Genomic DNA, 24,833 nt, shown 5'->3' on the forward strand with positions numbered 1-24,833 from the left:
TATATGTAATTTTTTTTAAGATTTTTTTTTTCTTTAATACCTTTAATCATACTCCCTTCTGTTAATTTTTTTAATAACTAGTGACAGGACATTGAAACAAATTGAACTTCGATATTTAATTATTGCAATTAGAAGATGAGGGATGAAAGTAAAAATTGTATTTTAACCAATCTTTAAAATATAAAATAAAATCTCGTCGCTGAGCATATGTCTTCTACCTTCAACACAGAGATTCTTTCCACCATTATTGTGCACAAAAAGAAGTACATATAAAAATGAATACATGGGTTTGGTTCCCATTAGTTTTTTTAAGTCATTTTGGTTTTAATAGTTAAGAAGATATTATGGGTGTGGTAGGAAATCTCATAATCCTCCTTGCAGCCTCTTTGTTTGTATGTCTGCTCTTGGCTCTCACCAGGTTCCTTCACAAAGTATGGTGGACTCCAATTCAAATACAACACAAAATGAAGTCACAGGGTATCAAAGGCCCTTCATACAAATTTCTCCATGGAAACACCAAAGAGATATTCAATATGAGAAAAGAATCCATGTCAAAACCCATGAATAATTTATCACACAACATACTTCCTAGAATTCTGCCTCATGTCTTTCAATGGGTTAACATATATGGTAACATTTTGTAATTTTCTACACTGGTTGTTACTAATTGTAGTCCATTTCTAAAATTTGAACAACATTTTGTTTTTGATTGCTGTTAAACTAGGTAAGAATTTCCTTAATTGGTATGGCCATCAAGCTCAGTTGGTTGTTACAGAAGCAGAGCTCATCAAAGACATATTGAACAACAAAGATGACACTTATCCAAAAATAGATGTTGAAGGCCATGCCAAGAAGCTATTAGGGGATGGACTCTCATCCTCAAAAGGCGAAAAATGGGCAAAGTTGCGAAAACTAGCCAACCATGCTTTCCACGCAGAGAACTTGAAAGTAAGATAGATACACCCCACTTGTTAATATTCAATGATCAAGATGATATCTATGATTATTAGTACTAATATTATTGTGTTGTGTTGTGTCAAATAATTTTGCTATATATGTGTGTGTGTGTGTGTGCAGAGTATGTTTCCAGCAATGGTCACAAGTGTTGAGGTGATGCTAGAAAGGTGGAAACAATATGAAGGAAAAGAGATGGAGGTGTTTCAAGAGTTCAGATTATTAACATCAGAAGTCATTTCTAAGACAGCTTTTGGAAGCAGTTATCAAGAAGGGAAAAATATTTTTGAGATGTTGATGAAGTTGACTTTGATAGTTTCCAGGAATGCTCATAAAATTAGATTTCCTGGCATCAGGTACACCTTCACTCCTTACAAATACTACAATTTTATAAATGGCTCAAATAAATGACTAATACAGCAATTGTCCTAAAAAAAATGTGTTTTGTTGCAAAATGTGACACTCATCTTGTCAATTTTAGTCTCCCCATTACAAAATGATTAATGTGCTCACATCATTCAAAATGTGATATAAGTAATTTTTGAAAATTTACATGTTATTTCAACAAAATCAAAAGGATATGACTGTTGATCAAATTCACATGTAATGGTCAATGTAATTTTACATACTTTATAGACCATATTACATATAAACTACGAGGATGGCTGTTGATCAAATAAACCATGAAATTTTACACACTTTATAGACCATATAACTAGTCACTTTCTTTATTATTTTGAGCTCTGATTGGGATAAAAGATAAAATAAAGGGTAAATTACAGTCACCTCCCCTTGAGGTTCCTAACAATTACACTGGTCTCCTCTCATTTTTCTGAAATTACATTGACCTCCCATGTGACTAACGGCGTTAGTAGGAGGGTTAGTTTAGTAATTTTAACATTAGAAATATTTTTGTTGATAACTATTAAATGTGCGATTATTATTTTAGTTATATTTTATGTGGTATTTGGTTATGACTCAATTTTTTTTTAGTTATGATGGAAAAAAATTACTTATAATATTTGTGGTAATCAACACCACAAATATTATAACTTGTATACGGTATACATAAAATGGTGTGTGTTTTATAACCAAATATGGTACACACAAAATGGTGTGTATTCTAGAACAACCTATTATTGTGACAAAAGTGATGATCAAACAAATTAAAAAATTAATTACATAAATATAAAAGAAGTTATTTGGTAATTTTTAATTAATATTTGATATCATACGGTTCAGTTGTCATAAAAATAAATAAAATAAAATTGATGAGTCTCATTATCTAAATTAACAAAAATCAAATTGGGACACCGCATTTGTCATTTGGCTTCAATAATTCATATTAATTTGTTTACCTACAAAATGATTAATTGATTTCTTTTATTTTTAATTTACAGATACATTTTTTTTTTTCTGGTTAAGTAATTTTTTTTTACAATTTATAGATAATCACTTCAAATGTTATAGCTATGTGTTAATCTAACAACTAATCACTAACTTTTGCCAAAAAAAATATTAAAAATAAAAGAAAATAAAATTGTTAGTCAAACTAACGGCCAACTAACGGAAAGAAGGAATCTACAAATTAAAATAAACCTCAAAAGAGGCCAGTGTAATTTCAAAAAAAAGGAAAGGGATGCCAATGTAATTGTCAGAAACCTCCAGGGAGGTGAGTGTAAAATAAAAAATAGAGTTCATACTGCCATGTCTTTACTATTAGAATAGATACTGTACAAAATTTAAATTTCATGGTGTAAGAGGGGCTAATTTGAGCCCACTAAATTATTTAGGCCCAATAGCCCAAGATTAGTGGGCCCGAATTTATCGCAAGTCCAAGAATCGGTGGGCCCAGATTTATCGCCATCAAACGGATTGAATCGCTGTAAGCCTCGAAAGGGTTCGGGTCCACGAACCTAGAGACTTACTCGGGCCCGGACTCGAAAGGGTATTAAGCAAGCCTAGAGATCCGAGGCACTCGGACTCGAAAGGATTCGGACCCACGAATCTAGAGATCCGAAGTACTTGGCTTCGAACGGATTCAAACGCAATCTAGAAGTCGCTCCGTTAATGAGTCCCAGAACACTTGCGGGCTCGGAGCTTTCCGGGATCTACGCACCAGAACCATGGGCGTAATGGAGTTCGAACAAAGGACCCGATCCCGAGGACGGTGAGTGGAGATAAATTCACTCTTCGGTTAAACTAGCCTATACCCGGGTCGAGGTGGCACGACCTCGGGGGGTCCATGAGACTCGGCAATATTTTGCGGCAGGACGTCCTCTGGGACTACCCCTGACCCTTTGGGATGATTGGGGATCATTGGTTAGGTGTGGCTAAGAAGAAGGGTTCGCCGAGGGATTGATCTCCTCTTCGGGGTTTTCTCATCCTCGGAGAAGTCACCTCCTCGGAGAGGTCACTTCCTCGGACAAGGTGGTTAGAGAGAATATCCCCCATGTGCCTTGCACATGGGCTCCATCCTACATCATGAGGTGCCTATAAATAGCACCCACCCATAGCTTTACAAGGGATGGATTTTGGAGATTTTTAACTCTTGGGAAAGAACTAATTTCCCTTCTCCATTATCAACCTTGAGAGTGAAAGTGGGAGATCCCTGGGAGAGCCTTGCCATTATTCTATTCTCTAGCCATTTTGCCTTCTTCTTCACCCAATCTCTTATCTCCATCATCTCCTTTGTTGTTGTGTTCCTAAGTTGAGATTATTGAAGAATCTAAGCCTCTCATTATATTCTAGAGAATTCGAAGTTATTCTTCAAGGATCTTCGAAGATCTTCGAATTTTTCAACTCCTTTCTTGAACCCTCTCCTACATTTTGGCGACTCTGCTGGGGAGGCGGATTGGTTAATGGTCTCAACGAGATCTGGAATCCACACAACTCCAACAAGGTTGGCGGGAGAAGATGAAGTTCACCAACAAGGATCCTCTAATGGTGGTGATGACAGAACCATGGCTCCAGATCAACCACTTTTGCTTGAAGCCATTGAAGGACTTCAAAATACTCAGCAAGAGATTCTTACCACTCTTCAGAATCTCACTCACACCATGTTAGTGATGAGTTCTAATTTTGCATCGGCGCCAAACGGAAATCAAACGGGTGGTGGAGTTATTCCCGCCGGAGCGTAAAATCAAATCCAAGGAGAAGCAGGCCCCAATCAGCCTGTGGCTCATGGCAACACAGCCATAGTAACACATGCTCAAACCACAGTAGGCAGCAGCAGTTTGCCCATGCCCGGGCTCCATGGCGTTCCGAGCCAAGATCCAATGGTGACTAGGGGAGTTTCTGGTGTAATGAACGGCACTCCAACGACTGCTGGTGTCCAGGAAAACATAAGGAGCATGATGGCGCAAAAGGGAGCTATGCCCGCACCTAATCTTGTTACGCCACCAGTGAATGTTACCCAAGCACCAAGCGGGCCTCCTTTGGTGCCAACAACAAATCTGCAAGCACAACCCGGTATAGCGGCGCCGTGCGGTGGACTCTATGGGCCTCAATTCAATATCCCATCACCAACTGGCTTGTCTATAGGCGCTGATGGCCAGTATCGTCAAATGTCCTCACCAATGATGAATTCGCAACACCAGAATGGCCAAGACGCCCCTAGCTCAGTCTTCGGGTACATAAGCCAAGTTCCGGGAATACCACCATCAAACTCTCTCCCTCAACAGTTTCTCACTCTCGCCGATGTGCAGGCCATGTTCGATCTCGAACGGGGCAAGAGGACCTTACCCTCTTTGCCTGATCCGGACGTCAAGCCGCCTTACCCCATTGAGATGCTGAGCTATCCATACCCTGAGGGGTATACAGTGCCGAAGTTCATCAAGTTCGACGGCAAACAAGGAAATGCCCGAGAACATGTTGTGCGATTCATCGAGACTCTAGGTATTCATGGTTCAAACCACGTCCTCCGACTGAGAGAATTCTCTAAGTCCCTCACCGACCGAGCATATAGTTGGTATGTTAATTTGGCCCCAAACTCTGTCCGAAGTTGGGAGGAAATGGTTAACAAATTCCACTCCAAGTTCTTTCAAGTGGCGGAGAAGGTGACCACACTTACATTGTGTAAAGAAAAGCAACAAGAAAGTGAAGACATCCTTGACTACGTCAAAAGGTTTCAGGACAAGGCCGTGGATTGTCATGAAGCAGTTGAGGAGAGTTATCTGGTTCAAATTTGTCTAGAAGGGGCATTGAGCAGGTACAAAATGTTTCTAGTTAACCACAAGCTACCCACCTTCTCGGCATTAATAGAAGCAGCTCGGAACATTAGCATTCCTCAGGCTCAAGAGTCCGGATTTAAAGCCAGTTACAAGACTAGTTTTAAGTCATCTCGTGGACCTATCGTTGCTGCTGCCTCTACCCCGGATACCCGAAATTCACAAGGAGGAGGTCATAGAGGCCAGAAGAGGAAGCAATATAATGGTGAAAAGGGGAATGTTTCTTATCCATGTGGAATCGAGGAAGTAAAAGCTCTAGTTAAGGAATGGGTGGCTGACGGAGAGCTAAAATTGCCTTATGTCGAAGAAATGCCTTCAAAAAAGGACCGTGAGAGCCCTGAATTTTGTGTCTACCATCGTACATTGAAACATCCGACAGAGAAGTGTTGGACTCTCAGGAAAATCTTCAGAGATAAAGTCGAAGCAGACGAATTGAGGTTCAAAAAGCGAGGGACTCAAGACATCCGAGAACAACCATATCCTCAACACCGAGACAAGGGCAAGAATGTTGCTATGATAGCTTATGAAGGCCCAATGATCGAGGCTATCGCTAATCTCGATGACGATGACTGTTATCTGGACGACATCCTCGAGCCAGAGGGTGAGCAAGTTTACTATGGAAGTGCTCTCGATCCAGAGGGCAGAACATTTATGACTCATGGCGAAGATCCCTTTGATCCAGAAGGAGGAGAAGAATACTATGGAAGAGGAGGACACCATGTTTATGTGGCATCTTATTTTGAGGAGACCGAGGAGATGGTTAACTACGAGCCTCCAAGAGTGGAAAAAGATCCGGATCACTATGCCAAAACCTTGCAAGACTGTGTAAAGTTCAAGCAGTTCTTTGACCAGCTTGGACTTTCCAAGGTGGCAAGAACAGAAATCACCAAGTCTATCATTAATATAGCTGAGGCACACCATGAGGAATGCATGACGACTGAGGGATCTATCCCGAGGAAGGCAAAAGAGCAATCTAGTGCCATTACTTTCTCCGAGGTTGATCGGAAGTATCCTTTTTCTCACAATCGCCCGCTTTATGTGACTGCTTTTATTAACGGGGTTGAGTTCAAAAGGGCCTTTCTAGATAGTGGAGCCTCTATCAACATTATGACTCGCGCTACTCTAGAAAAGGCCGGAATCTCTGAAGAACGCATTGTGAAGCAGCCGATAGTCATCACTGGCTTTGGTGGAGAAAGGAGAGTTACTATCGGATGCGTAACAGTTGATTTAGCCGTTGGAGAGATTCGCTCAGCCACCAAGTTCCATATTATCGATTCTGAGGCAAATTATCACATCATTCTAGGGAGGACCTGGATGCATAGATATGGGGCTGTACCATCGAGTTATCATCAGTGTGTTAAGGCTAAATGGGGAAAGAAGACGGTGACAATTCAGGCTACAGAAAGGCCTTTCGAGATCCATGAAGCTCATTATTCTGATGCCATCTACTTCACCGAACTGGCTGTCGAAGAAGTTCCCACCACCTCTAAGCCTCGAGGGGTCAAAATTCCTCGTTGGGAGGATATCAAAGATGACAAGGAGCCGATGGTAGAGTCAAGTAAGCGGGCAATGTCTAGAACAGAAAGTCCGCCTATTCCTCGGAAGGTGATGAAAGTTCGAGAATGAGGCAAGATGGTGTACTATTTATGAAGGTGCGGGGAGTCGGTTTCTTCAGTCACCGACTCCGAGTCAAAAGAAGAGCCTCCTGACAATGATATAGTAATAAAGCCTGAAGTGGCTCCAGAATGTATGCAAGATAGGCCGAAGCCTCAGCCCGAACAACTTATCGAAATAGATCTGAGTGATGGACAAGATGCACCGAGGCCGGTATTCGTAAGTTCGAGCCTTTGCCCAGAAAAGCGGGAACAGTTGTTAAAGTTGATAAGCCGATACTCAGATGTGTTTGCTTGGTCATATAAGGAAATGCCCGGACTAGATCCTGACCTAGTCTCCCACTATCTTGATGTGTTCCCAAACTCCAAGCCAATTAAGCAAGCTGCTCGAAAATATCATCCAGATCTCAAAGAGAAGATTAAGGAGGAGATTGAAAAACTTCAACAGGCTGGTTTCATCCGGCCAATACAGTACCCCACGTGGTTAGCAAACATCGTGCCAGTAAAGAAGAAGAATGGCCAAATCAGAGTATGTGTAGACTTTCGAGATTTGAACAAATCTTGCCCAAAGGATGAATTCCCTCTTCCTCACATCGACACCCTCGTGGATACTACCTCGGGACACCAGATGTTCTCATTCATGGATGGATTCAGTGGATACAATCAGATTAAGATGGCTGAAGAGGACGCGGAAAAGACCGCTTTTAGAACACCTCTCGGAAACTTCTTCTATACAGTCATGCCTTTCGGACTCAAGAATGCCGGTGCAACTTACCAAAGGGCTATGACTGCAATCTTTCATGACATGATCCATCATGAGATGGAAGATTATGTTGATGATCTAGTGGTGAAATCCAAGAAAGAAGAAGACCATCTCCGAGACCTTGAGAAGGTATTCAAGAGGTGCCAGAAATTCAAAATGAGGATGAATCCTCTCAAATGTGCTTTCGGGGTGACGGCCGGGAAGTTCCTCGGGTTTCTTGTACATAGGCATGGTATCGAGGCAGATGAAGACAAGGTCAAATCTATTAGAGCAATGCCTCCCCCGCATTCTCAGAAGGAGTTAAAGAAGTTCCTCGGGAAGGTGTCTTATATTCGGAGGTTTATCCCAGCACTGGCAGAGATCTCTGCACCTTTCGGCTCTTTGTTAAAAGGAGATGCCAAGTTCGAGTGGAACCAAGAGCACCAAAAGGCCTTTGAGAGAATCAAGGCGGCCTTGACCTCGCCTCAGACCATGATAGCCCCGCAGCCCGGGGTGCCTCTAATGTTGTACCTAACTTCAACCCCCAAGTCCATAGGGGCATTATTGGTCCAAGATGTAGATGGAGTAGAACGCCCGGTGTATTACATCAGTCGGAAGATTCGAGGAGCAGAAGTCCGATATACTCCAGTAGAGAGACATTGTTTAGCTTTGGTATTCACTGCCCAAAAGCTCAGACATTACTTCCTAGCACATCAGATTCAGATTGTTACTAGAAGCGATCCAATCCGATACCTCCTCAGCAAGCCTGCTCTAACCGGGAAGGTGGCAAGATGGTTGTTAGCATTGGGTGAATTCGAGATCACATGTGTAGCCCCCAAGGCGATCAAAAGTCAAGCCTTAGCTGATCTCCTTGCCCAATTTCCAAGTGGTGACTATGAACCAGTGAATGAAGAATTAAGAGGAGAGGTGCACGCAGCTATGGCTTCCGAGGAAAGCTTCTGGACATTGAGCTTTGACGGAGCAGCAGCCGGAGGGAAAGGAGGAACCGGGATAGTCCTTACAAGCAAAAGTGGGGAAAAGTTATATTTGTCTTATAAATTGGATTTCCATTGTTCGAATAATGAAGCCGAGTATGAGGCTCTTATTTTAGGCTTGATAGCAGCTGAGAAGCACAGTATCAAGAAGATTCGGATCCGGGGGGACTCAAAGCTGATAGTGAAGCAAGTTTCAGGACAGTTCGTCTTAAAGGAGCCTGCCTTGGCCACATATCGAACAACAGTCCAAAGGCTTCTTGACAAATTTCAGAAGGTCGAAATAGAGCATGTGCCTCGCTCCGACAACAAGTTTTCAGATGCCCTCGCAACATTAGGGGCAAGAGTTGACATTCCAGAGGAAGAGGCAACAATTGTTATCAAGAAGAGAACAGAACCTTCAATAATACCCGAAGACAAAGGCCTTCCGGAGGACTGGAGAGGAGAAGTCCTCGAGCAACTCAGAAGCAAAGTTGGAAAACTGACTATGGCCAAGCTTGCCCAATTCACAATTATTCAAGGTGAACTTTACTTCCGAGGAGGTACCGGATTCCTAGCCCGGTGTATTGGCCAACAAGAAGCAAGCTTCCGATTACAACAGATCCATGAAAAGTCTTGCGGGGATGGGGATATCAGTCTGTATAGAAGAATCCAAAGACAAGGTTATTATTGGCCCGAGATGGAGAAGGACTCAAATCAATTACAGAGGGAATGCCCCAAGTGTCAGTCATACATCCGGGAGGATGAGAGTTGCTTTGAAATTGATACCCCTGACTGGAGGCAAGTCTACATTGACTATCTCAAAGAGGGAACACTACCTGAGAGCCCGAGGGACATTGCACACCTCAAGAGGAGAGCGAGGCGGTACTTTCTTGATCAGGACAAGCTGTATAGAAGAAGTATTGAGGGCACTCCCCTGAGATGTCTCTCCAAGGAGGAGTCAGATCTAGTCCTCGGAAGAGCCCACGAGATTGAACATCAAGGAGGGGCTCGGCTGTTCGAGCAACTTATACACCTTGGGTATTACTGGCCGACCATGGAGTCAGATACATCCCATCACGTGAAGAGGTGCCAGACTTGTCAGAAACACGGAAATTTGATCCATGCTCCAGCTGTAGACCTGCATAGTATCCGAACGCCATGGCCGTTCCATACCTGGGATTTTGATCTGATAGGGCCCATCTCCACATCTTCTAAGGGGTACAAGTGGATTCTCGCAGCCACAGAATTGAGTACAAAGTGGGTCGAAGCAATTCCTCTGAAGAACGCTACGGGGCCTGCAGTTGCGAACTTCATCAAAGAGAATATCATTTGCCGATTTGGAGTACCAAACACCATCCTCTCGGATAACGGCACTCCCTTCATAAACAAATATGTGAAGAGCCTCCTAGAGACTTACCAAGTGAAGCATCACAAATCCACACCCTACTATCCAAAAGGGAACGGGCAGGCGGAAGCCACAAACAAGACACTGATAAGGATTCTGAGCAAGATGATGGATGAGTTTGGGGGGACTTGGTCCGAACAGTTGATAGTAGCCCTATGGGCGTATCGCACTTCGAAGAGAAAGCCAACTCAAGCAACTCCTTACTCCCTTGTGTATGGGTCCGAGGCAGTGTTACCTATAGAGTTGGAAACGCCATCTGCTCGAATGGCTCTCGCCTCGGGGATGGTATTGGAGCCTCGAACCACCAGATTGGAAGCATTAGAGGAAAAGCATGACAGAGCTGCAAAAGTCATGGAAAGGTATCATGAGTCCATCGCCCGAGCCTATAACCAGACTGTGGTACCAAGGAAGTTTGAAGAAGGTGATCTAGTATGGAAGATTGTAGACCCAATCATGCGAGGACAGCCTTTACCTAAGTTTTCTCCAAAATGGGAAGGGCCCTACAAGGTGGTTCAGGCAAGCTCAAGCGGGTACTACAAACTTGTAAGGGTTGAAGACGGCTTCCGAACTGGCCCGCTCAATGCAAAGTTTATCAAGCATTACTACCCATAGTTGGACTCATCTATGTTGAAATTCATTTTCACTTTCTTACTTTGTCTAAAGGTTGTATTTCCCTTGCGTTATGAAGAAGCTGGTTTTCTCTATGGTGTGTGTTTTATCCCATCACTTACAGTGAATCTATTATGCTTTTGTCAAGAAAGTTGAAGAACTAATGAGAATATTTCAGCTTTTGTAAACATGTGCATATGATTGTTCTATCATTCGAAATAAATATTTTATCAAGTAGAATGAGAAAACAATGCGAAAATATCCAAACAACAAAAATTTTGTCATTTCATTGCATTGTCCTAGATAAAACATTTTTATCGAAAGGGGCAAGAAAGTAATGATAAAAAAAAAACTCAATCTTTCCTAAAGACACCCTCGAAGAAGCTGCCCGTCATATCTACATCTGGAGGACAAACAGTAGAGTGTGCCTCTAAAGTCTCCAAGGCCCGAGCATAACCCGACTCAAGTTCACGAAGAGTTGCCTTTATCTCATCTATAGAGGTGCGATAAGAGGCAAGCACAGACATAAGTTCCAGCTGATGACTGGCGTTCGAAGCTATATCCAGGCGCTTCCGAAGCCATGATAAGTCCACTTGGTGACGCTCCATGTCAGAGATCCCCTGATACGCCGTCTCGACTACTTTCCCATTAAGGTCACACAACCGTTGCCTGTCCAAGCTATATAAGATAGTGGCAAAAGACTCGAGAAGAGCAGTCTGAATGAGTGGACACTGGCAAGCAAATGAAGCAAAGGTCTCCGGGTAACTTGAATGCACAAGCTGTAGAACTGAAGCAAACTCAGGAGCTACCCAATAATGGAGAAATGATACTTTGCCAGAAGCTGAAGGAGGAATTGGGGCCGGAAAGCTGCTAGTCTCAGGAATCTCCCCAATGTCTATCGGGTTAGATGAACCACCCGGAGGGGTAACTCCCGGCAGAGGTCCCGAGCCTGAGAATGCCGAACGATAAGGGGAAAGACCAAAAGCATCACTATCAATGTGGAAATCACTAAGATTCAGATCCAAAATATTCGAAGGCACTGGCGATGAAGAACCTCTGGCAGTCGTCTCAAAGGCAGGTGTCCCCCCTTGAGAAGGAGAACCGTGAGGAGTTACAAAGAGAGTCGGAGCAGAGTCCGAGGCAGGTGAAGGCAGGACCCCGGTAGCAGCTAACACTGGAGCAGAGTCCGAGGCAGGTGAAGGCAGGACCCCGGTAGCAGCTAACATTGGAGCAGAGTCCGAGGCAGGTGAAGGCAGGACCCCGGTAGCAGCTAACACTGGAGCAGAGTCTGAGGTAGGTGAAGGCAAGACCCCGTTAGCAGCTAACACTGAAGAAAAGATAAGAAGGCCTTATTAGAGGTAGGGAACAGGAAAGTCATTTAAGTAAAGATTTCTCACAGATATAAGTAAATGACAAACTTCGGAAAGAAAGATTACCAGAAGGAGAATCAATATGCAAAGCAGGGGCAACTGAAGGACTCCTAGCATCAACAAAGTCACTTGGTCGTGTAGAGACCACCTGATCGATCTCAATGTCTGATGAAGCCTGAACAGTAGCAGTCATCCCTGAAGAAGGAAGGAGGGCCGGAGGATGAGAATCACCATAAGTGCCAGAGCGAGTCTCAGAGATCTCTAGCACATCCACCTCCACACCATTCCCAGAGGCGCACCTCATCTCTACATCGCTTCTAGAAGCATGGCCCGCGACATCAATTTCTGTGGCATCAGTCCCTCCAGCAATCTCAACATCAGAACGGTGAGCCCCAATAAACTCGTCACCAAGGTAGTGCTCCTCCTCAGCTACGGTAGGGCGATGACGACGCGTGCGTGGAATAAGGTCACAAAAATGATCGGAGGACTCAACCTCATCATCATCGTCATCTATAACTGCTATACGAGGGGTGCACATCTTCACAAGTCTTGCAGACAAAGGGAGGGTGTCGTCCAAGTCTGAGTCCGGCCTGGGGGAGGCAGCATGGCCAGGAGCCACGATACTGAGAACGTCAACAACCGCAGGATCCTGCACAACATGGGCAAATAAAAGTTTTCATTTTTAGAAGGTATAGTCGCAAAAAGGAAAGTAGCTTCAAATCAAAAATTTCGGGTACCTCATGAAGCCTTTTGGAAAGGCGAGGAGCGGAAGGACTGGCATCAGAAGTCCTCTTGTGAGCCATCTTCTTAAGGCGGGTCGTCCGAGGACCAGAGGCCTTATTCAAAGGGACTGGCTCCGGAGAAGTAATTGCCAAGCTAGAAGCAGATGCCCGAGCAGAAGGGTCAGTTGGAGCAGATGAGGTGAAGAAACTCTCGTACATGTGGTCAGATTTTCGGCTCTCGGGTAGCCGAAGAGAAGAATCCTTCTTATAAATCGGCGGAGGCAAACATACGGTCGGTCTGCTCTGGACAAATGCAATAAACGCATCGATATTCTTCTGCCAATACCGCCTGAAAGAGGGGGTGAAACCCCCTACTCGGCTCAAGCCTGGCATCGTCAAAGAGCCGGATATGGGAAGCACGGTGTGTACAAGCCCGCGACTGAAGCTCCCGTAGCTCGTTGAAAATGATAATAAAGGAGGTGCTGGCCCCGGGGCACATTGATCAAACCCGAATTGACATGCTACGCGGTCGGGCCTATAAACGGCACTATCAACGCCTTCCTCATGCCACACCGGTAATGAACTCGGACGGATCATAATCAGCATATCAACAAAGGGTGCAGGGATGTTCTTCGGCAAAGGAAAGGACACCGAGCGGGAGGAACCATGATAGATAAGCGGTGTGGCCACACCCACAGGTGGGCATACATACGGCTGTGCCACAAAGCGTCGGGGATCATCCACCAGAGTATTCAAGGATAAGGTGGAAATGGTACGTGACCACCGTGTAATCAACGGCTGGCAAGACTTCGCTTTCTCAAATGTCCGAGACCCATCAGTATTGACCACGGGGATGCCATCTTTATCCACTATCTCCCGAAGAACTTCCGCCTCAAATACAGTCGGAGCAGGGGCAAATTTTGGGAACCTCTCGAAGAAGAAACATAGCAGGAACTGGCTGTGAATAAAGGAGACAGGCTCATATCGACCCACGAAGCGAACCATATCTCGATGTAGTAGATCCAGCCGATAGTAGAGATTCCCAAGAAATAGGGGAGCCAAAGGGATCCGATCTCCTCTAAAGAGCCTGACTGCCAAGGGGAAGACGAAAGGATTGAGGGAATCCGGAGGTGTGCTCGGAAGAATGAAGAATGAAAGGAAGCAAGCCAGAAATCCCAAGAAATAGAGCCTGGAGCCATACATCGGACCGGCTTCATACTCCCGAGAGTCAGGGTCAGCATCTCTGGCCAAGGGCTGAAGATCCTTGAAGAAGTGACGGATCCATGCAGTATAGGAGGCACGGTCCGTCCTTACTCGACTAGTCCTCCTCGCTGAACCATCAAAAACAGAACTCCACCGACCACAAGTTTGAAGATTTAGCTTCAGAGATTGGATCAAAGAATCATCTTCGGGGGGTGTCTGCTCAGGGTCGAAGGCATCAGGGCCGGTCACTTCCAGACGCAGCAACATGAACACATCCTCAAGGGTGGGCCCCATCTCGTGCTGGCCAAGTATAAAGGTGTGTGTCTCGGTGCTCCACCGAAGAGCCATGGCTTCCAGGCTAGCATTGTTGCGACGGATGGATAGAGATCTAGATATTTTCACCGGGATCAATAGCCGAGCCTCCTGAAGCCGTTGACAGAGGCTCTTGTCCGAGAGGACATCATCGACCCACTCTTGCCAACCGAAAGGAGGGTTTGAGAAGGCCTTGAACTGAGGATAACAGTATGGAAAGTCCCCCCGCTCAATCCGAAAGCGTAGCACCGAGGAAGGAGAAATGAGGGCCTCCTGGCCAGAGTCAGTGTCCTCAGTGAGACATAATGGAGCCCCCTTCGGAGATAGAAGAGAAGTGGTAGAGGTAGCCGCCCGCCAGAAGGGGTCCTTCCGACCAAAATAAGGAGATTTCCTCCACTCAGATACCGGAGGTACATCCCTCTCTTTCATGAGAGCCGGTTCCGATGACCCCGGGACAACGGGTTTCTTTCGAGAAGACATATGGCTGAAATAACCTGTATAAATATTAAAGAGTTGACCGTATTAAAATTCAGAATATTGTTACATGCAACATGATGGGTTTATCAACAAATTCAACTTCGGACGTCATCAACAATTCATTTTCTTGGATATTCTTCAAGCTCAACAAATTTTAATACCAATGGGTGCATCATCAACATATAGATTTTCGTCTTCTATCATCAATAAGAGGTGCAATGTCATAGGTCGCTTCATGATGAAGTTCAATTGGGTCAATTTCTTAAAGTCACTATGTTCTATATTAAAGGTCCAATTTATACGGGGTTCAAAATTTGGACAGAGTGAAGTTCAATAGTAAATTTCAGGCCCGAGATCCGAAGTATATTACATTGCTTATCAGTAGCAAGATTCAATGGATCATTATGCAAATTACAAGAATGTCCTTTCCAAAGTCCATATTCATAAGTCCAGGGTTTTCCCTCTCCATGTCAAAAATGGAGCTCAAATACTAGTCAACAAGTTATATTCGGCCTTTCCTCGGTGATAAGGTTCAACAAATTATGTTCAAGCCAAGCACCTCAATAAGGTTTCAAGTGCTAGTGCATGTTTTCATATGGCCAAAATCACGGTGTTTGAGCTAAAAAAAAAAAAATATATCATTGGGATTGCCACAAAAAAATTGAGTCCATATTCAGATTCAGTTTTTATTTATGTATTTTATTTTTATTTTCATCAGATTGCTTGAGCCCTCTACATTGCCACAAAATATATTTATATATATTTAAATATATTTATATTCGGAAGAGGGGGTCGAATGTCATACTTACAAATTTGGGCAGTTAGAGAGGTGAAGTCCGAAGCCGATACTGGAAATATAAGCTGAAATCAGAGAGGCTTTACAGACTGTAATCAACAAGACTGGGCTAGGCTTGGGCAAGACCACACACGTTGCGTTGAGAGGGCGAACGTGCGTGGTCAACGTCGGATAAGCTGAAGCCGGAAGCAGCGATGTGGAGCTAGGTTGGGCAAGACCACACACGTTGCGTTGAGAGGGCGAACGTGCGTGGTCGACGTCGGATAAGCTGAAGCCGGAAGCAGCAATTGATTGTGCACAAGCCAAGGCTAATGTGGGTAATCTGAGCTCTAAACAAAAATATATATATATGATAATCAATATATATATATATATTTGCCCAAAGTTTGTCAAACAGCAAAGTAAAAAAAAAAAAACTGAAACAACCAACGAGTGATCAATATTTTTCAATAGCTCTATTTGTATCAAAATCATCAAAGCACGGGCTCAAGTTTTAAATATTAGCAGGAGTGCAATGTCATGAAATTCAACAGAGTATTACCTATCTCAGGTGAAAAATTGCAAATTCTCGGAGTATTAAATCAAGTTGTTCAAGGGCCAAAATTTACCCAGATTTTTTTGAAACCCGAAATCAAGAGAAGAAAGTTTTTTAAAAAAAAAAAAAAAATGAAATTAGTTGAGAGGAAGACCAAGGCCCACCAAAAATGAAGCTCCAGAATATGAATTTCAGGATTACATTTCATATGCAAGTCAAGATTCAATGGAAGCTTCAGTTATCTCAAATTCAAAATTAATATAAAACAATGCCCACAAATCTTAAACGCCCAAATCAAAAGAAATTCAGATTTCATCAAAGCAAGAGGATCGAGAGTGGGTTTCGATAAAATACTTACAGATCTGAAGGCCACGCCCATGAGAGAGAGTGGCCAAGAACAATACAAACCGAGATCGTGATGAAGTGGCGCCGGAGTGAGCAAACATTGAAGTTGGCGAGCTGAACGGGCGATGGCTAGGATCGCGGTGTTGGCGTATTCGGAGCAGATATAATCAGTGAACAACAGCGCAGCAAAGAACAGTAGCGCAGGTTGAGGCGGCTGCTGCGGCACCTAAGGCTGCTGTAACAAGTAACACACAAACAGTGGTGGTCTTCGGCAGAGCAAGACTGAGCTCTGTTCGGAGTTCTGAAGTGGCGTTGCTGGGCCGAAATGAAGCACCGACAGTGAGCAGCGGCTTGGGTCACAGGTGCGAGCCGAACCGTAGCGCAGTGAGGTCACAGGTGCGAGCCGAACCGTAGCGCAGCAGCGGCTGGAGCAGGACAGCAACGCAGTGTACTGACTGCCGTGAGTGAGTGTGCGCTGCCGAGTTGTTGTGTTGGCGACAAGCTGAACGGTGGCCACACACGTCGCGTTGAGTAGGGCGACGTGCGTAATCGGAGCTGGACAGTAGAGGCTGAGAAGTGGTGAAATCGCAGCAGAGAAAGTGTGCCGAAATGGGCTCTGGTATTGTAGAAACAAGTTTTTCTTAAAGAAGAAGAAAAGCTGGGTTAAAGAAAGAAAGAGAGTAGGTGTGGCGGCTGTGTAAAAGATTTTGGTGAGGCTTAGGGTTTTGGCACTTTCCTTAAATAAAAAAAAAAAGAGCATTATCCGTGTGTGCCAAACAACAAAGGCACGTGTGAGCCTAAAAAAAGGACCCGATCCCGAGGACGGTGAGTGGAGATAAATTCACTCTTCGGTTAAACTAGCCTATACCCGGGTCGAGGTGGCACGACCTCGGGGGGTCCATGAGACTCGGCAATATTTTGCGGCAGGACGTCCTCTGGGACTACCCCTGACCCTTTGGGATGATTGGGGATCATTGGTTAGGTGTGGCTAAGAAGAAGGGTTCGCCGAGGGATTGATCTCCTCTTCGGGGTTTTCTCATCCTTGAAGAATAACTTCGAATTCTCTAGAATATAATGAGAGGCTTAGATTCTTCAATAATCTCAACTTAGGAACACAACAACAAAGGAGATGATGGAGATAAGAGATTGGGTGAAGAAGAAGGCAAAATGGCTAGAGAATAGAATAATGGCAAGGTTCTCCCAGGGATCTCCCACTTTCACTCTCAAGGTTGATAATGGAGAAGGGAAATTAGTTCTTTCCCAAGAGTTAAAAATCTCCAAAATCCATCCCTTGTAAAGCTATGGGTGGGTGCTATTTATAGGCACCTCATGATGTAGGATGGAGCCCATGTGCAAGGCACATGGGGGATATTCTCTCTAACCACCTTGTCCGAGGAAGTGACCTCTCCGAGGAGGTGACTTCTCCGAGGATGAGAAAACCCCGAAGAGGAGATCAGTCCCTCGACGAACCCTTCTTCTTAGCCACACCTAACCAATGATCCCCAATCATCCCAAAGGGTCAGGGGTAGTCCCAGAGGACGTCCTGCCGCAAAATATTGCCGAGTCTCATGGACCCCCCGAGGTCGTGCCACCTCGACCCGGGTATAGGCTAGTTTAACCGAAGAGTGAATTTATCTCCACTCACCGTCCTCGGGATCGGGTCCTTTGTTCGAACTCCATTACGCCCATGGTTCTGGTGCGTAGATCCCGGAAAGCTCCGAGCCCGCAAGTGTTCTGGGACTCATTAACGGAGCGACTTCTAGATTGCGTTTGAATCCGTTCGAAGCCAAGTACTTCGGATCTCTAGATTCGTGGGTCCGAATCCTTTCGAGTCCGAGTGCCTCAGATCTCTAGGCTTGCTTAATACCCTTTCGAGTCCGGGCCCGAGTAAGTCTCTAGGTTCGTGGACCCGAACCCTTTCGAGGCTTACAGCGATTCAATCCGTTTGATGGCGATAAATCTGGGCCCACCGATTCTTGGACTTGCGATAAATTCGGGCCCACTAATCTTGGGCTATTGGGCCTAAATAATTTAGTGGGCTCAAATTAGCCCCTCTTACACATGGCCTCGTATTACAGCTTTGTGACTATCTTAAGCACCAAAACAATTCCAAGTACTAATTGTCTTTTTCATCATGCATTAAAATTTAAATTATTTTCCAGTCAAATTTTCAGAAGTGCCGATGATAAAGAATCGGAAACTATTGAGAAAGGGATTCGAGATTGCATTGTAGAGATCATAAAGAAAAGGGAGAAATTGAAAATTGGAGAAATAGAAAGGTGTGAAAGCGATTTTCTAGGAAAACTTTTGGAGGCAAACCATGATAAAGATAAGAACAAGTGGATTTCAATAGAAGATATGGTTGATGAGTGCAAGACATTTTATTTTGCTGGGCATGAAACAACTACAGCCTTACTCAGTTGGACTGTTCTTCTTCTAGCTATTCATACTGATTGGCAAGACAAAGCTAGAAGGGAGGTGCTTGATTTGTTTGGCCAAAACAATCCAAATTCAGATGGCATTGCAAGACTCAAAATTGTAAGTCTAACTATTTTAATTGTTGCAGTTTTTTTTAATCAATATAAAATATTTCTTAATTAATTATTTGACAATTATAGATGTTATAATACTATTCTTGCGTTACAAATTAATTTGTAAATTTTAATGTAGCTATTATCATTTCATATGTAACCATTGTACTCATTGAACACTTAAATTATATATAGAATATAAAAGTTGTATCTTGGAATAATAATTTTAGGACATTGAGCATCTCTTTACATGTCAAATTTTTCTGGTGTGTGTAAACTGACCCAGAATACCCTACAAAAAAAAAAAAAAAAAAAAAAAAACATGTCTATTTTTTTTGCACTTTCTCTTCTCTCCATATTTTTATGTTGCATGTTTCATATTATTTTTTAATTAGTTCTAGAATTTGTAGAAGTTAGGTTATTCATCATTATTAATTGTTTAAGAAGTATATCATCACCTTTTTTTCTTTTCTTTTTTTCTAGCATTTATTTTAAATTTAACAAAAAAATTCAATGCAATCTTAAAGTTTAGCATGTTCATTCCAATCCAACTTTTTCCTATGATACAGATGAATATGATTATTGAAGAATCTTTAAGATTGTACCCTCCGGTACCTTTTATAAAGAGGAAAGTGGACAAGGAAGTTCAATTAGGGAAGCTTATTCTTCCTCGACAAATGGAGTTATATATTTCTCCCTTAGCGCTTCACCATGACCCTTTGATATGGGGAGAAGATGTTCATTTGTTCAAACCAGAAAGATTTGCAGGAGGGGTGGCTAAAGCTACCAACAATACATCGGCAGCATTTTTGCCCTTTGGTTTTGGACCTCGAACTTGTGTGGGCTTGAATTTTGCAGTCATTGAAGCAAAGATAACACTCTCCATGATTCTGCAACGATACATGTTTACCTTATCCTCAGCTTATGTCCATTCCCCGATTCAGATTTTCATGGTTCGCCCACAACATGGACTTCAAATCATAATTTATGAAATATAAGTGTGGACATACAAGTGAAATGAGTATAATGAACCCCAAAGTGTATGGAGCAAAATGACACAGGAAAACAAATTTAGAGACTACTATTGTAATTTGTCCTTATTTTTAATTTTTTTTACATGCTATTTATTTTTACTTTCTTTGGAGAAAATAAAAGAAATTGTTTCACTTTTATGCAAATAAAGTAATAAATTTTTATTTTCTTGCAAGTTTTTTAAACATAACTTTTACACAACTAAATACATGTAGAAAAAGTTTATTTTCTTTTCATTTTACTTCCTTATACATTTTATTTTTATTTTTTAAATCATTGTAATTTCTAAACATAGCCTAAAGTAGCTATGCAAGAATAACTATAGAAGCCTAAAAGGCATTAAGTTAGGCTCAATTAGCGGTAAACCATGAACATACACATTTAGAAGGGTTGAACTTCTCTCAAGTTGTGATATCTCAACTTTGAAAGAGTATTTGAGCTTGATAAGTTGTTTATCTACCTATGTGTAACACTATAAACACACATTTGGAGAAGCTTATAGTATTATTAGATTAAAATCGACAAAACAATTTGCTTTTTCATTACAATTCATCAATTAAGTGAAATATGAATGGGGCAATCCAATGGACTATATATTGTTTCCTTCATTAATCTTCCCCCCCCCCCCCGCGCGCGGGGGGTGATTAGGGGTAGGCGTTGGTCCGTTGGCCTACCTAGTTCAAATCTATTTTTTAGGGGTTTGAGAAGATTGTTTTAGCCCATAAAATCAGGCTGAGCCAACTTTTTTAGCTCGATATATTAATGGGCTTGACTTAGGATTTATACTTTCAACCTAGTCTGGCCCACTAGTAAATTAATTAATTATAATATATTAAACTATAAATTTTTTTGTTGGGATCTAAATTTTATTTTTATTGATTTTATTGAAACTCGCATTAGTGATAATGTTTGATTGAATTTATTTAAGAAATCTTTCAATTTATACATAAAATCATTTAATTTACAATAATGTCAATATACTTATACATTAAACTAATATTTTTTGTTGGTATCTAAACTTTATTTTTATTGATTTTATTGAAACTTACATTTGTGGTAATGTTTGATTGAATTTATTTACGAAATCCTTCAATTTATACATAAAATTATTTAATTTATAATAATGTCAGTATACTTATTTAAGAAATATAATTTGTGATTGAATTTAATTATGAAATGTTTTTTTAAAAAAATTAATATATAATCCGATTGGTGGACTTAAGATTTATGATTATTTTTTAAATTGGACTTGCGCAGATATAGAAGCCTAATATTAGGACTGGACCGAGTTTGAACAGATATAAAATCTCTCATTATATAATATCGGCCTAACCCAAACCTGTTTCAGCGGATGAATGCCCACGCCTACCCCTGATGGAGCTTGACTTGGTTTAGGGGTTGAAGCATTGAAACCCCACCGGCACTGGACAAGCTTCCATCACTACCTATTCGGCTAAATGCTAGAGGCAACTATGAATTTTAAGGGTATTGTTATACAATCAAAACTTATATGTAAAATTTTCGTACAAATTGGCGTTACTTAGCCTTGGTTTGGTTTTTGAGTTGGGACAACATAAGCACATTAGGACCAAAAAAAGTCATAAAATCACAAAATGACAAAACACTTAACTTTCGATGCAAAATTACCAAATTGACCCATATACAAACAAAAAGTCAAAAAAGCATCATTTCAAGTGGAGGGTAATTTTGTAATTCCAATGCAAAAAAAGTCAAAAAAACCAAACAAAAAAACCAAACAAACAAAAAAGTCTCAGACTAAAAAGTCAAAAAAACCAAAAAATAAAGTTTGCCAAACGACACCTTATATTTGCTCATGGAAAATTACAAAATTTATCATTGTCATAGCATTATGTATAATTATAAGCTTTTTGAATTTTAATTAGAATATCATGCATTAATGAGTGGTGAATCAGATCATTTAATAATTGTTGTTTGCCATATACCGGAGAGAGAGATCAGAGACATTTGCTATTTGTACCCTTAAAAAAACTTACTTTAACTAGGCAAATGTTGTTAGAGGCAACTTTAAGTGGTGGTGCTACTACATCAAGCAAACTCTCTAAGTTTATAAATCATCAGGATCCAATTATTGAAAAGCATGTGAGTTCTCTTCAATTAACTACGAGTACTCAATTATTAAAAAACATGTATATAGCTTCTCTTTAGTTAACTATATAGATCAGTTGTGAGAGGAGCCGTAACTCTACTCAACTAAAATATAGCCCGATCCTATTGAAAATAAACCAAAAACTTGGGTCTGTTGGGTGAAAATCTGCACAAGAAATTAGCTAGGAGATTGTGGAGAGCCTTGCCATGTATTATACTTTGGTCCATTTGGAAGTTAAGGAATGAATGTTTGTTTTATGGAGTGCAACCTTGTGCATCTGAGCTAGGTGATGAGCTGATTAAGATTAGATTTGCTTTATGGGTTAAAGCTTCTGTGAAAAGGAACTTGTGCTCTGTCTTGGATATAATCATCAATTTGGCTCAGATTAAGGATTGCAGTTGAGGAGTGCCAGGGTTTTGATCAATTTTTAGCCTGCTGAGGTGGTTTCTGGACTGGTTTTTTGGGGGTATGGTCTGATATAATCTGAGGGTTGTTTGTGGGACTGAGGGGTGAAAATCTGCTGGGTCTGTTGAGTGAAAATCTGTTGGGTGGATTCTGGACCTGTTTTTTTGCTGCTGTGGGGATGGTATCTGCTGTAGCTGTGTATCTAATGCTGCTGTAGCTGTGTTTCTGCTGCTGTTTTGGGCTTTGCATGCCTCTTTTTGATCTGTTTGTATTCGAATTAGGATGCATGTCTCTATTTTGATTTGTTTATGCTGTACTTGCTGCATCTGGTGGTTGCTGTATTGTCCAGGTTGTTGTCTCTGTTGGTTTCTCATCAACAGGGTCTTGGATTGGTGCTGCCTTGTGATGGCTTGCATCATCCCTCTCTTTTTTGTTGATGTTTTCTTCCTTTCTGTAAGGTTTTCCATCGTCAATAAAGGGTTCTTTGTTGTTGATCAAGAAAATAAACCAAAAACATAAAAATTTTAGACCATAAATTAATCATGACGAGCACTTTCCAGCTCAAATTAAACAAGTATCAAATAGACACAACAATGGCAAATCTTGACCAAAAATCTGGGACAAAAAAAAGTTGATAATTTTATTACAGTTGACATATATTATACATTTACTCATAATAATTAACAACTCAAAATCCGCAAATTTGTAAGTTGTGTTTGAATTTCGCATCTAGTGATAAATTTGTCGAAAGTAAGACGCAAAAAAAGAAAAAATAAAATAAAATATAAACTAAATTCCTTCCATATTTTCTGCTATTTTCTTTGCAAATCTCTTCTCAAATCGAAAAATCAAACACAACCCAACTACTACAGCTTCCTTACCAACTAAAGAAGAAAAAAGAAATCCAGTAACCCTGCACAGATTGAAGTTAATCACAAGCCCACCCTTCAAACACAGTAATTTGATCACTATATAGTATATATATAAATTATTGATCATGATCATCTGCTGAGGAGAGGAAACCAGCGCTCTTGAAAGGAAGACTGGTGGGAGATCATGAAAAAGAGAAGCACAAGGAAGAGACCAACACCCCATGGAGTTCCACCAGCCCTGTGAAGAGACTCTTTCTCCGGCAACGGCAAGAAAAAGGGAGAGCGAGACCGGCCGCGGGTATTGAAGTTGGAGAACAAATGCAGAGCTAGAAGGAGAATCAAGGGGGACACAATGAGAGCGAGTTTGATTTGGCCGAAAAAGCCTTCGAAGATGGACTCATAGTTCATGTACCATGAGAAGCTTATGAACATGAATAGTGTTAGGAGGAAGAAGCACAAGTGAATGGGCAAAGAAGACTGAGAAGAAGAGTAGTCATTTGACATCTCTAACAAAGCGTTGGTTGGGTTGGTTCTCAAAGGTTGCTATGAAGGTTTGTTTTGATTTGGTAGAGAGTAGAGAGAGATGAGGAAGTGAAATTGTGAGTAGAGACTATTATTTGGTTGGTTTGTTGTGAGACAAGCTCTTGTGGTGAACAATGGTTTATATAGTGGTTTTGTTTTTCTTTTCTTCAAATTGTTTTTCTTATTTTCAATATTTGTTTTGAAGCACAATATCCACGCGCTTGAAATGGACAATGATTAACACGCGCCGAAAATCAGAGCTTATATACCCCATTTTTCTCACTTTAATCAACACAATCAACATCATCTATAATTCTATAAATTTTATTCAAAAGTTTTAATTTATGATTCAGATTCGTTTTACACTTACCGCTCCGTTTGTTTCGACTAGAAAATATTTTTTTATGAATTTTTTTTTTTTTCCCATGTTTAGTATTGGTTCTAGTGATGAAACGAAGGTGGAAGTGAAAGTGGTGACATGATGGTGGGGTGGCAACGGCAGTGATAGCGACGGTGATTGCGGTGTGGTGGAGGAGGTGAAAGTGGCGGTAGTAATGTGATGACATTGATAAGATTTTTATCCTGAAAACGTTTTCCACCTTTTAAAAGTGGAAAATATTTTCTACTTGTATAGGCTAGTTTTCTATTGATTATGAAAATATTTTCCATTGATCATGAAAAATGTTTTTCGCAGACTTTCATTTTCTATTGTACCAAACATCAAAAAATATAGAAAATATTTTTTACCTAAACAAATGAACCATTGGACTCACACTATAACAATTCAATTTTTACCAAACGAATATTTTACCAAGAAAATTATGGGACCAATAATCTTGGACTATAGCATTTGTGGAGTTCTAAATTTACACATGGTGTTTCTTTGGAAAATTCAAATAAGATATGCAAAAACAGAAAATTTCATCATATAATAAAGGGTGAATTGCAATGGTAGTTCTCTTAGTTTGCCTCTTCTACCAATTTGTTCCTTTGAGTTCTATTTGCATAAATTTTATTGATTTACTCATATGAATTTATTCCAATTGATAATGTCCTT

The 24,833-nt window shown here is 41.5% G+C and overlaps 2 protein-coding genes across 2 annotated transcripts; one reads left to right on the forward strand and one right to left on the reverse strand.

The window, feature by feature from the left end:
- Positions 1–145: 145 nt before the first annotated feature.
- Positions 146–20,024, forward strand: LOC114260181 (cytochrome P450 CYP749A22). Its single transcript, XM_028200238.2, has 5 exons — positions 146–630; positions 725–948; positions 1,078–1,310; positions 18,449–18,824; positions 19,387–20,024. Exons 1-5 carry the CDS (start codon positions 345–347, stop codon positions 19,813–19,815), a joined length of 1,548 nt encoding a protein of 515 aa, XP_028056039.2. The 5' UTR covers positions 146–344; the 3' UTR covers positions 19,816–20,024.
- Positions 20,025–23,171: 3,147 nt separating this feature from the next.
- Positions 23,172–23,758, reverse strand: LOC145819240 (oxidoreductase/transition metal ion-binding protein). The gene is made up of 2 exons (XM_082913202.1): positions 23,406–23,758; positions 23,172–23,295 (listed from the first exon to the last, which is right to left on the reverse strand). Exons 1-2 carry the CDS (start codon positions 23,756–23,758, stop codon positions 23,172–23,174), a joined length of 477 nt encoding a protein of 158 aa, XP_082769328.1.
- Between the last annotated feature and the right edge of the window lie 1,075 nt (positions 23,759–24,833).

The sequence above is a fragment of the Camellia sinensis genome, chromosome 2 (genome assembly GCF_055761805.1).
Source record: "Camellia sinensis isolate YWXY chromosome 2, ASM5576180v1, whole genome shotgun sequence".
NCBI classification, from domain to species: domain Eukaryota; kingdom Viridiplantae; phylum Streptophyta; class Magnoliopsida; order Ericales; family Theaceae; genus Camellia; species Camellia sinensis.